At 42.4% G+C, this 13,952-nt stretch overlaps 1 protein-coding gene across 1 annotated transcript in view; it reads left to right on the plus strand.

Moving 5' to 3' along the window:
* The window catches only part of PTGFR (prostaglandin F receptor), a 165,087-nt gene extending 155,334 nt beyond the window's left edge, over positions 1-9,753 (plus strand). The window contains exon 3 of the mRNA XM_086936332.1: positions 9,283-9,753. Within this exon, the coding sequence (XP_086792458.1) occupies positions 9,283-9,609 (327 nt within the window). The 3' untranslated portion in view covers positions 9,610-9,753. The remainder of the gene's footprint in view (positions 1-9,282) is intronic.
* The last annotated feature ends 4,199 nt before the right edge of the window (positions 9,754-13,952 follow it).

The following is a 13,952-nucleotide window of genomic DNA, read 5'->3' on the forward strand; positions in this document are numbered from 1 at the left end:
GCGCATCCTTGCTTTCAGTGATGGGGAAAAGGAATCATACCTCGCTGATGGCACTGTAACACTGTGCTTCTAATTAGGGAGCCTCAATGTCCATGTTAACAACCCTTTGTCAGCCACGTTCTGCCTTCTTGGTGACTTTGTGCCTGAGAACACCATTTATAGTAATCTCCGCTCCTCCATGTGGTAATGTACCAGCTTTGTGCTGTCAGGTACTTGGTTTACTTGACTGTGGCGGTTCTGGCAAGACAAATTTAAAGTCCAAACAATTTGCCACACAAACTTGCCGAACTCTTTACTTGACGGGTGCTTCCTTCGAGCAAGTGGCGTGCTTGCTTAAAATGAATCAGCAAAAGGGGGTCCCTACATCCAGGAACACACACAGAGCACTCTTGTGTCTGACAAGCCTTTATTTCACCAAGGCTTGTATATAACATAATATCTTAGGTCTCGACTTTTAGATTTGTTTTGGCTTTTAAAATGGCACGCCATACGGTAGGTATTATCTTGATTATTAATCACCCGTATGTGTTGTAAAATCCTTTCATGCACCTGTAATTTGGTGCTGCCTACATACTGTAATATATATATTCCAATGAGAAAAAGGACGCCAAATCCTGCGGCTCAGGAAACCAGCATTTATTCATGAAATAATGAAGGCTGCACTCAAGAAATTCAGAACCTGACGCATTCAGCATAACTGCCTTGTTCACAGGTGAGTCACATTTCATTGGCCCCAAATTCTTTTAAATCTGCAGACATGAAAAATGAACTATTGTTTTTCAAATGGCTAGTTTAATTTAACATTTATTGAAAATATGGAGGGTGCACCAAGGAACTGCTTATGACCTCACATATATCACTCATGACATGGTCAGTGACATCACTCATGACATCACTGCTGACATCTCAAATGACATCAATTATGAGATCTCAAATGGCATCACTGATGATGTCATCCTGTGATTGTGAGTGTTTTCTAAAAGTTATTGTAAGTTAAACATATATACTATGGCAAGTGGCTATGTAAATGCATGTATGGGTGCGTGACAGCAGTGGTCGGTGGTGGCAGTGATGCCGGGTGGCGACGTGGGGCGGGGTAGGGGCAGGGTGGGGGATAGTAAACTACAGAATACGGCTAAATGCAGGTATTTAAACATATAAATAAATAAAACAAATTTTGTTGAGCGCTCTGTACCGAATTTGGCGATGCAGTGTGTGCAATGCAATTTGTTTTATTCATTTATATGTTTACTTAACTGCATTGGGCTGTATTTGTAGTTTACTACTCCTCACCAGGCCCCCCCGCCCCACTTCACCGCCCGGTAGCACTCCCACCACCGACCGCTACTGGTGCGTGAGTGAGTGAGTGTGTATGTGGTGTATGGAAGAGCAAGTGGGTATGTGAGAGACCATATACATGAGTGAGTGGGTGTGTGAGTTTTTGTATGGGTGAGTTAGTTGGTGTGTCAGTGGATGTATGAGTAAGTCAGTGGCTGTGTGAGTATCTGTATGGGTGAGACGGCGAGTGTAAATTGCAGTAAGGGGAGGGTGAATCAGTGGTTGTATGGGTGGGAGTCAGTCTCAGTGGCTGTAAATGGTGAATGCAAGGCTCCATGAGTGGCTGAATGGGTGACTGAGAAAGTACATAAGTGTCTGTGGGTGAGTGACAGGTTACATGAGTGGCTGTGCGGATGCATGAACGGGTATGTAAATGGGTGTATTTGTGAGTGAGTGGGTATGTTGTTGGCTATATGGTGAGTGAATGGATGTGTGAGTGAATAAGCGACTGTGTGCGAGATTGTATGGGAGATTATGTGCTTGTCTCAGTGACTGTATAGGTGAGTAAGTGCATGTGTTAGTATCTGAATGAGTGAGTGGGTGTGTGAATAACTATGGATGAGTTAGTGGCTGTGTGAGTGATTGTATGGGTAACTGGGCAGGTCTGTGAGTTGCTGTATGGGTGACTGATTTACTGTGTGAGAGACTCTGGGTATATGAGTGGATATGCAAGTGTCTGTACATTGGTATGACTCGATTTGTGAGTTTGCATATTGGTCAAAAGTCAAAGGATATAGGGACATTATACCTAGGCTCACATTTCACTCGTACAAAACCTGTGACATTAAGCAGGTAAAGTTGGCTTAGCTAACTATAACTCAATGAACTGCTTATGCCCTCATATATTTCATCACTCGTTTTATCTTCAGTGATATCACTGATGATGTCACTGATAACATCTCAGATTACATCATTGATGACATAATCCACAGATGTACTCACACATCCACTCACAACACTATGCAACCTCTCATACACCCATTCACACACCCAAACAGCGACTCACATACCCATTCACAGACTTAATACAAGTGCTCACTCAAACACTCACTCATCCATAGTGTCACTTACACACCAATTTACTCACTCATAAAGCCACAGACTGTTTATTCACCATTTTTGCCAGAGTCACGGATCCACTGTAGTTTTCGGCGACATTTTTTGAAAAATGCTTTGTTTGCCCTGGCAGGGTCCCTCGGGTACCCCATAATCAGATTTAAGGGGTTAGGGTATCCCTACCCTGCCCCCTTTTCTTTTGTTTGACATTTTTCCTGGGACTCGGCTGAAGACGAGTCCCAAATTTGCTGCCGACACTTCCTGCTTCAAGTGTTGGCTGACAATCAGACCTCAGCATTAAAGGAATACAGATAAACACATATATTCTTTTGAAATAATTGAAACATTACTGATAAAAGAGAAAGTTGGGATTTTAGTTGTGGCAGAAAGATGAGCAAAGTGTGAATTAAAAGGCAAAGAATTGTTTGGCAATGATGCTGATGGTACTGAAGAGATACAGAGGTCTGTGCATATCATACTATTGATTTTAGTAAAATAACGAGAGCAAATGAGAATCACTCAAATAAATAAATAGTAGGAGAGGACAGCATTGAAAATTATATTGATTGTAGCAGGATACCTTTGATTGATTTAGACCTGGATCTTTTAAAGCAATGTCAGAGTGATACAACTGAATGCTCAGATCAGCTTATGCACACCTTGATTATACATGCTGAAAGGTAATTATCAAATGCCACAGAACACATTAAAGAACTGGAAGTGGCCTTGGAAAGTTGGCAGGATACCTAAAACATGCACTAAAAAACATGGAGAAAAAGCTAGAAAATTATGAGCAGGAAGTGGAAAATAGGAACGCCAAAACGTTTAACTGTGACAAGAGAGATTATGCTGCAGTAAGGATTTACATTTTTGCCACATAGTTCAACGACCTTTATAATAGACAGACTGCAGGTTCAAGGAAAATCAGATCAATGGTGGTTGCATCAAGCGTCAAAAGCTCCAAAGTAAGCTCAGGGAACGAAGACCTCACAACCTCATTTCCCAGACTAGATTCATCAGGGGGAGAAGAGGTTTTACCAAATGAGCACAGTACAAGGGGGAAGAAGGAGAATGAACAAAGAACAAGAAAACCCCCTAAAACCAGTAGATCAAAGGGGAGCAAAAAGAGGCAGAGGAACAAGAGGCAAAAAATTGTAAATGAAGAAAAAGATAACAACTTAATCATTAACCTCTCTTCGAAAAGTCTGAATGCACTCTGGGTTTGATCTTGTGAACACAAGGATTGATCGTTACGGCCTCTCCCTAAGCCAATTTTTGCCCTGTGGACCCCAGCCACATCTCCCTGGGTGACCTTTCCCTACCCAGGACACCCAGTGTACATTTTGGGGACTACTAGGGGAGAGTCAAGGCCCTCCCAGTCCCAGCCGCTTCCCCACCTCCTGAAGGAGCCTCCATTTCTCACGCACACAGGGAGCTGCTGGAAATGCAGATCCCTGCATGAAAGAGCAATATTTTCATCTTTTTCCCTGCCCGCAACATTGCAGGCAGGGAAAGAGATAAAAACTCCATTTCCAATAAGCAGGAGCACGTTGACAGCTCCCGCTTGCTGGAAGGGTAGTGTTTGCCTTTGCTTGGCGGAATCCTTGACAGCTCCCACCAAGCAAAAGCAAACAGCTATCTCCCGAGGTCGGGCACCTAGGGAGATAGCAGATCCCTAGGGCCATATGTGGCTCCAGGAGGGTTGTTATGTCTTTTGGGATAGTCCTGTATACCCCATGTTTACATACATTGTCCCATCCATATGCCAATAACAATTGTAAAGAGGTGACCTTTTACCTAGGAGCTTGCTCCTGTCTCTTCGACACCAGGCTCTAAGTATTCTATCATAATCCCTGTACCTGACGTACATAAACATGTCCCCAGGCACAGCAGATTTATTCTGTATAAGAGTCACAACTTTTTTTCATTCTTGGCCAACAGCCAGCTGTGCATGATCACGCTTGTTTGGAAAAGCATCTGATTGTTCTCAAAACATTTATGATTGTTTTCATAACACCCAGGATTGTTTAAAAAAACATATCGATTCTAGAAAAAACTCTGGAGTGACCACTTTAGTATAAAACACCCTCACTCCCCCATCTAAATTAGGAGAGAATTCCTCCCAAGTTGAGATGGAGGTCCTGCATGCTGAATCTTTGACAAGCAGTGGTCTGACATCCCTTGCAGGTTGTCATCCTAGAAGCAGAGACAGGGTCCTTCATTCCCAACCATCAGGTGAGGGGGCTGGTTCATTCCTGGAGGTTTCTTGGCTTCAGATACATATAGCTATGCACATATACACCTACATATCCAGGTTAGGCTAGGTATGTTTTAGCAAATTTACTTAGGGCGCATTTTAGGAATATGCAAGTGCTACTGTTTTCTCTGAACTACTTCTGTTCATCTTATTAGCACAGTGGGGGAAATGTATCTACTATTTACTATATTGGTACTAGCAATCCCTTTCATATGCTTCTGTCTCCTAATTGTAGGAGCATATATGTTTTATACGAGGCTGTCACTGGACCAATAATTTCTTATTAAAACGTCCTAATCGCCTTCCTGTATATTTTCTAAGAGTAAGCAAGTACGAGTGTCTGAGCGAAACATACTGTGCTGTTTTTCACGATCCCTGAGGAATCAGGGTTGTCATGTTCAGTGGTTGCCAGAGACTACCTATACCAATGTAGAATAGAGGAGGATGGCAGTGGCACTGTAGAGCTAGCTGGTCTAATGGCTGACATATCCTTTTGGGGTGTCTGGAAACAGTTGGGACACCAAGCCCTTAGTTAAGGTTGTCGAAAACGTGCAGGTCATGTGGGACACCTAGTAACTATATGACAGGGGGGCCATCCTCCTTTGTTCGGCACAGGCCGGGCCCGCAGAGGTGGTGGACCACAGGCCTTATATCGCCTGGGAGTGAGGCCGCGCAGCACCCTCCATCTTTTTAAAAAAGGAATTGGCCTAGGGAGGACTCAGGGCGGTCTGTGTGTCCCCCTCTTTTAATATGGACTTTAGCCCCGGGGAAGTGGTGGTCCCCGAGGCATAAATAAGACCTTGGTGCGGGCCCCATGCACCCCCTCTCTATTTTATTTATTTAACTCTGAATGCCCCTTGGACCTGGCCCACCCAGGGGCTACATTAAAAACAAGTGTGGTGGACGGTGCTTTTTTTAATGCCAGACGTCATCGCAAATTTCACAGTGAATTAAAAAAATGCTTTCTTGCGCTGCCGGGGTCTCTGTGGGACACATTGGGACAAAGGCTAGAGGGTTAGGGTATTTGTACCCTGCCTCCTTTTCTTTTTTGAGCATTTTGTTGAGACTCGGTGAAGCCGAGTGCCAAGATGGCTTCCAGCACTTCCTGGATGAAGTGATTGCAACCACTCAGAGCTTTGCAGAGCTTTGTGTGAGCTTGTCATTATTTGTGAAGGATCCACACCTCTTGATATCCAAAATTGGCTTTCGGTACCAAAAGCTACCTTTCTGGCAAATTTGGTGCAATTCTATGCAGCTGCTCGGGCTGTAGTCATGTTCAAAATCCCTATGGGGATGAACATGGAAAACACACCTTTTTTGGCCTCCCCTTTTTCTCAGCCCCAGCCTCATGAATTACCCAGAAACATTCTCGGCGCAACTAGAATCATTGGAAAACGTTTTTGTGCAATGATTTTGTGAAGATTCGTCCAACGGCACCTAGATATAGCAAAATCAAAAAATGATTTTCATACGGAAACATGGTCCTACCTATAATTACCTACAGGCGATATATATATATTGAGACAAAAGGTTCCTTTTGGGAGAGCAATATCTGTTGATTTCTGTGATATTAAAAGAAACATTGCCTGCAGCAAGCTCAAATCCATGCATTCTTCCATACCTTGCAAAACACCTATACAGCTTGTCCAAGCTCAAAACTGATACAATTTGCAAACATGAGCAACCTTTTAACTATTTACTTCACTACAGGGAGGCACTTTTGTTTCGGTAGCCAGGCCTATTTTCTGTTCCTGTCTGATGCTGCACTTTTTAAATGACATGCTCTCTGCCCTTTGAGCATTTAAGGTCTACCTTAGGGATGACTTATAAGTATAAAAGGAAGGTTTAGGCCTGGCAAAACCTCGAAATGGCAGTTTAAAACTGCATTAAAGTCAGTAATAGCAGGCCTTGGACACATGCGAAAGGCTACTTTAGTGGGTTTACAATGAGTGTGGCTGCCCACTTGTAGCCTTTAATTTACAGGTCCTGGGTGCATGTAGTGGTTCAGGGTTAGCCTTACTAGGTCCAGAGAGAGAGACACACTGTGTGTCTATATATCTGCCCTTGTGGGGAGGGTTACATTCAATTGAGGTTTGATACTTAATCAAAGAGGGAGCAGGGTTGTAGGGGTTTATTTTCATTTAAACACATTAAAGCTCAAAAATACGTTCAGGTGCTCGCCTAAGTGGGTAAGTGCGTATTGTGACTAAGTGAAAAGTGAATTAAAAACCATAACATCCCATTGACAACATGAAGGAACTCCAAATAGATATATACAATGGATGGAGTCCCAGTTGTAAGGGTTCTTACATATATCCACTTAAGTGAGCACCTGAACGTATTTTTGAGCTTTAATGTGTTTAAATGAAGATAAACCCTAAATGTTTTCCCTAAATGTGGCTCTGTATAGATTAAAAACACAAATAGTCTAGCCGCTGACAACGTCTCATGGTAGCATTTGAACCCATAACTTTTTGCCCACCATGCCACCTCAGATAAGACCTATCCATATGCAAATCGGCCATATTTATCCTCCAGTGGGTACAGTGCAGCCCAAGCTTCCAAGACAGATCCTCTCCGAGCCTGAACCATGGTTCAATTATGTCATCACATCTTATGTATATTAACCAGAACATGTGTGAAAAATAGTTAAATATGGATAACTGGCGAAGAATAACTTTAAGAAGTTCACTTCAAACAAGTGAGGCTTGTACAAAGTTTTGTGGTTTAATGCTTAGAACCTGCATATTATTTGGATCTAATTTTGCAAAAACTATCAGACATGATGAAAATCTTGATTATTTCAGAGAGGATGATGATGATACAAATGTTAGCATTCATATTCCTTGATTCATTGTACATAATTATCTTAACCACATCAGTTTGATGAGCTCACCTTTTTGAATCCTTAAGGTTAATTACTTAAATCCGACAAAGTAAAGTGGCACTGAAAACAATGAAATCGTGGGGGCAGCTGATACAGGGATTAGATTACTGTTTTCTTTTATTTTAAAATGAAATTGAAATTGTTTACACGACATCCAGAAAGAGGAGGGCCACTTGATGGCGTTGCAATTGATAGAAGGTTTATGATATCAATTTTAATAATTCTGAAGCATCCAGGAAAACTGAGGACGCCATACAGAGTTTGGCCGTCGGGATACTCGGTCACAAACCTGATGAATAGCATATGCTCTGTTTTACTAGTGTCTGACAGCTAGATTCATCATAGTGCCGTTTTGCGAGTCCTTAATAGCGATTATTAAGGAATCGCTATTAAGGACTTGCAAAACGGGATTCATGTAGGAATAGCTAAATAAATTGCAATTCCTACACATTCCTTATTTGCGATTAGCAAATTGCTAATCGCAAATAAGAAATAACTCCCCATTCATTCCTATGGGCCTAAAGGCTCATAGGAATGAATGGGGAGTTATTCCTTATTTGCGATTAGCAATTTGCTAACCGCAAATAAGGATGTGATTTCAAGGGTGCCAGGGGTGTCCAAAGGACACCCTGTAGCACCCCTGAAATGTAATCTACATTGGTGTTGCGCACACACACGTCCAAAGGGCATGTGTGTGTGTAACATGTAACTTAGAAAAATGCATTTAAATGCATTTTTCTAAGTTTTTGCTATTTACCACGAGGTTTGACCTCACGGTAAATAGCGGCCCAAAATTGTGATTTCTCAATTTTAAAATGGTTCATGAATTGCATTTAAGGAATCTCAAATAGAGATTCCTTAAATGCAATTCCTCGCAATTGTGCGAATTCTTTATTAGCGATTTTTGCATTTGGGATGATGAATCCCAAATGCAAATATTGCACTCGCAAAGGGCCAGATTCTCAGAATCTGGTCCTTTGCGAGCGCAATTAAGCGTGATGAATCTGGCCGATAGTATATTAAGTGCTTTTAATTTGATGGATGGGCTGTCAATCACCATTTTCATGGAGTATCCAATCCACCAAACTCTAAATCAAGTTATAAATTATCATAAGTTGTTTATCTTTGCTGCTAATTGTAACAATACAGTCAGTGCTTCGTATGTCTCACCATTGTGCCTAAACAAAATTAAATATTTCTTTCATATTACATTGTGGCATCATCATCATCTCATCGAAAGCTTTTGTTGTAGTTGCTGAGATTGTGGGCCTTAGCTTCTTTATCTAAGAAAAGAAGCATCTTAGTAATAACTGACATCATTTATAGGACTGCCTCGCAGCTCTGAAACAAGAACAATCCTTGTACTTAAAATGTCGGAATTTCTGAGTTATGTCTCTCATTCTTGAATGTTTCTTGTCCAGGAGCATAGCCTCTATTTTGTTACTGCCTATTTATAACAATATATCCTTTATGCAGTCTTGCATGACTATTGGGTGTATTTTGTAACTCAAATGTTCACTGGAAGCCCTCTTCCTAATGTTAGAAAACATTTCAGACAAGCTAAGGGAAAATATGTGGCTCAGAGATGTTTAATGTATAAAAAATGCAATGACCTCAGACACGTTTCGACAGTAACAAAAATATTCAGCAAGTCTTGAAGAGTAACTTTAAATGTATTAATGTTGTGGTTGGGAGGCATTACATCCTTCAGATTGCATAATGATTACCTTTCAATTTTTTACAGGTGACAGTGGCTAATATTGGAATATATGGAAATGAGTCCTTGGAAACCTGTAAAACTATACTGTACTCTCTTCGAATGGCAACGTGGAATCAAATTTTGGATCCATGGGTTTACATACTTTTGCGGAAAGCTGTTCTTAAGAAACTCTATGGGATAGCTGCAAGGTGTTGTGGTTTAGAGGTCATCAATTTACCAAGTTGGGAACTGAGCTCAATCAAAAATTCTTTAAAGGTTTCAGCAATTTCAGAATCACCAATTTCTTCTAACAAAAAAAAACCGAAACTTAAGAAAAGTCCGAGTGCGGACACGAACATGGAAATAAAGTGACAAATATCAGGACATTCTTGGACATTGTTTACAATCCATATTTGCGCGTTCATGTTCTTTTAGAACAGCAGTGTTTTAATGCTGAGATGATTGAGGAAGATATCTACTGGTTGGACATGTTTTCGCATTATGATTGTGAGTGCAACGCAGACCATTGCCTATGTGAATGCACTATGCAAACCGACAATCGTGGTGTCTTGTGTAATTGTGTATAAAATGTACAGTATCTATTAAGAGAGTATAACATGTTTACATGCATTCATATTTATAATTTAAGGGTTCATTTCATGCTAATGTTACAATAAATATGTATGTGACCTCTTCATGAATTCTCTACAGGTTTTTTATCATGATTCTTACAGCAAATAAGGCAAAAAAAATGTACAGGTTGATGGCTTTCCACATTTTATCATAACAATATCAATGCCACCTATTTGTTTCAACAACTCCAACCATACACAGATGTGTGGTATTTCTGCCTTCAGTAATCTATGGAAATGTCTTCCATGTATTCCCAGCTGCATTTAGTAATAGTTCGTAAAAAAAAAAAAAAAAACATGTAATTCCAGTCATTGATGTACGCGAGTTTCTCTTATATTCATTGTCATCTAATTTGGCATACACACACATCCCTGTAAGGAAGTGAGTTATTGATGCAGTATATGTGGTTTTCAGATTGAGGGCCTTCAGTTCAGAGCCCCGAGGCACCACGGGAAACAGCCATAGTATGCGCACAACGTGACATTCACTCTTCACCATTTACAACATTTTTCAGAGTCAGAGCATGTTGTCTAGGACATAGCCGTTTTTTCACATCAAACCATGTAATTCATCACAGACCAATAGGAGAAAAACATCCTATTTGGATATATACATTATTCAGAGCATCATGCTTTAGCCGCATCAACCTGTCAAAGGCATTAAGTAAATCAGGCACAACATTACTTGAATTTCAGTTTTGGCCGTACCCTTTAACGGCAACAACATTCCAACAGTAGTAAGAACATTAGGCACAACATTTCACCAGCACTTAAGCTTGGCCTTACAATGGAACCTTTCCAACTCATCTCGCCAAACTCTCCACTCAGCTGTGCACATTGCGCCTGCAGGACCCAATGCGCAACAGCAAACAGTTGCATTACTTGAAATCCAGGGCACCGCATAACGCACTGGCCCACTGGGGTGCCTGGACACAGGCAGCCTCCCCAAGGTTCTACTGAGTCCATACGTTGTGGGTTAGTGCAGTAAAGTCCAGGACCACCGGCAGGTCAGTCCTCCTTTTCCGGCTACCCTCTGTACACATGGATCCTACCCCACCTGGGGTTCATCTAGTCGCTGAACTTCCCTTGTTGTCCATCCCCCTTTGTTGTTACCTGTCAGTGCTCCGCCGCTCTGCAAAGCCTTGTTCTTCTGCCGGGTGCGTGGGTGGTCGACGACGTGCCTCTGCAGCTTGCCGGAGGACTGAGTGGACAAAGAGGCCAACTATTCCAGGGCGCTGCCTTAAATAAGTCTCCCCGCGCGCCCTGATGACATCACGTCCCTCCTCATGATACACCCCCTTCTACCCAACCTGTAGGGGCTCATTCACATGGTGCAACTAAGGTCGCCCCTCCCCTAGGAGAGGGGCGCCTGTTCATTGTGTGCGCACAACGTGACATTCACCCTTCACCATTTACAACATTTTTCTACCCCCGCTATGTCCATTAACTCTCAAAGTCAGAGCATGTTGTCTAGGGCGTAGCCTTTTATTCACATCAAACCAGGTAATTCATCACAGACTAATTGGAGAAAACTATCCTATTTGGATATATACATTATTCAGAGCATCATGCTTTAGCAGCCTCAACCTGTCAAAGGCATTAGGTAAATGTTAACTGTCAGTGCTCCGCCACAGGGTGAGAAGCTACCCGGCATACTCACCCTCTCCCCCTTGGTGCTGACAGTGCTCCCTAATCGCCACCAGTATAATATGGTTAAAGAGCTTATGTGCATTTCCTAAGAGATGCACCCCCTTTTTTGCGGAGCTGGTCCCATACCTCTACTACAGCAAGTTGTGCCAACTTGTAGGATTTCTATCATTAAATGGGTCAGCTCTTCCGATATTATTAGTACCTGAACAGAGACACCATCACCCCATATGGCTTGCGGTATTACTTCTGACCAGATGTACGAACCAGATCTCCTGGAAAAGATGTTTTCTTAATCAGGTTAGGACCGTTCCACCAGCATCAATGACTAAGGGACTGATTAGGGAACAACGTTTGATTGTATAGCTCATTTAAGCAAACCCAACGTAACCTGGGATGTTCTCGACTTTAACTTAATGACTGTAAGGAAAATTAGCCAAGGCCTATAGGCATAATCCCAACCATTTTACTCTGTTCAAATTAAAGGACGTGCTGCATTGCTCTGCCACCAAATAATAGCTAATTTAACATAGGCGTATCGGGCTATGCCTATTAATGGGGTGCTGTTGCCAATGCTGAATGCCAATACAGGAGACAGAAACCCTACATGCCACCTATTTTCCGCCAGTGTTGGCTGTATGTATGAAAGGAAGCCTGTTCAGAAAACCTCATCTTCCCCCTTGTCCGGGCTCTTGGGAGCCCCAAAGAGTGGGGAGTCTTGCCCTACATTTTCTAAGAATCACAGACCAATAAGTGAAACCATACTGTTTGGATATATATTCATAGTATTAAGCTTTAGCCACATCAATATGTGGAAGGCATTAAGTAAATCAGGCACATTCGAAAATTAGGTGCCGCCTTATATCTGCATTTGAGCTTGGCCTTACCATGGAAGCTGACCAACCCATCCTGCCAAGCTCTCCACTCCGCTGTGCACAATGTGCCGACAGCCCCCAACGTGCTACAGCAAACCGTGTCATTACCTGAAATCTAGGGCACTACATACAGCAGTGGCCAACCAGGGTGCCTGAAACTAGACAGCCTCCCCCAGGTTGTATTCAGTCCATACGGTGCGGATTAGGGCAGTAGGGTCCAAGACCACCAACAGGTCAGTCCTCCTATTGCCCCTACCTTGGCCATAGAATACATATGGCGGAAAGACGCCTCACACTACGAATCGTATCTTTTCTGTAACAGCGCGGTCCTCTAAAGGAAATACACATGAAAACAAAAGCGCTTCCCCCGCATATGGCAGCGGGGCACCTCACACTCTAAAAGGAAATATTTATTTAAATACACAATTGTAATTGTATTGTATTGTAATAGCATTTATATAGCGCTTACTACCCCTGACGAGGCGTCAAAGCGCTTTTTCGGCGGGTAGCACGCATGCAAGTACATTTTAAGTGGTGGATAGGTTAGTCAGTTATTTGGATTTGGAATGATAGCAGAAGGATAGAGTAGGACAAAGGTTAGTATTTATTTATCGCTCGCTTGTTGACGCATGATATTCAGGGAGCCTATAAAGGATTAGTGGTGAATTAATATGGTGAAATATGAGGTAATTTCAGTGGTGGATATTAGTGTGTTACTTGGCGTGAGAAGGATAGCAGAAGATAAAAGGCGAAGAAAGATTTGCATTCATATAGCACTTGTTACCCCTGATGGGTGTTGAAGCGCTTTTTTGGCGAGTAGTGCGCCACTCCGGAACCCATAAAGGATTAGTGTTGAAAATTAGTATAGTATAAATATGAAGTAATTTGAGTAGTAGATATGTTATTCAGTTATTTGGGCAGTATATTAGCCTCTTAAGCGCTGCTGACGGCCAACAGTCGTCACAAGCGCTACCTCCCCAGTGCTGCGCAAGACCATTGGCATTCCATTCAGCATTAGTTCCAATGGACAGCGCAGCACTGGGGAGGGATATTTGCGAAGCAGCTAAGGTGTTAATATAGTTGAATAGGGAACATGGAATTTGAGAAGTGAACATGTTAGTCTGTTAATTTTGATAGAAAAAGGATAGTGGAGGGATAAAAGAGTGAAGGAATTTTTTTTTTTTAAGAGAAAAAGGGCAGCATTTCAGGCCCTAGTCCCGACCAGTCTCGAACAGGCCCAAACAGGCAACTACCCTTGTCCCCTCCACCCTTAGCCTCGACGCCCGGGCTGAGACGCCCTAAGCCTGGCCCTTTTTGTAGCCCTAGTAATCAGGTGGCCCCTTCACCCAATGGGAACCCTAGCCCTAACACTATCCAATCACAACACTAGCCCTAACATCTTGAACCAATAGGAGACCAGGACCTTGCAGCCAATCTTAACCCTAGTCCAAGAACCCAATCAGTTCAAAAACCCTGATCTCGACATCCAATAAAGACCTTAGTCCTACCACTAGTCCCAACCCAAGTCCAAGCAGCCAATGGTACAAGTAGCCCTAGTCCC

The sequence above is a fragment of the Lissotriton vulgaris genome, chromosome 1_1 (genome assembly GCF_964263255.1).
Source record: "Lissotriton vulgaris chromosome 1_1, aLisVul1.2, whole genome shotgun sequence".
NCBI lineage: Eukaryota > Metazoa > Chordata > Amphibia > Caudata > Salamandridae > Lissotriton > Lissotriton vulgaris.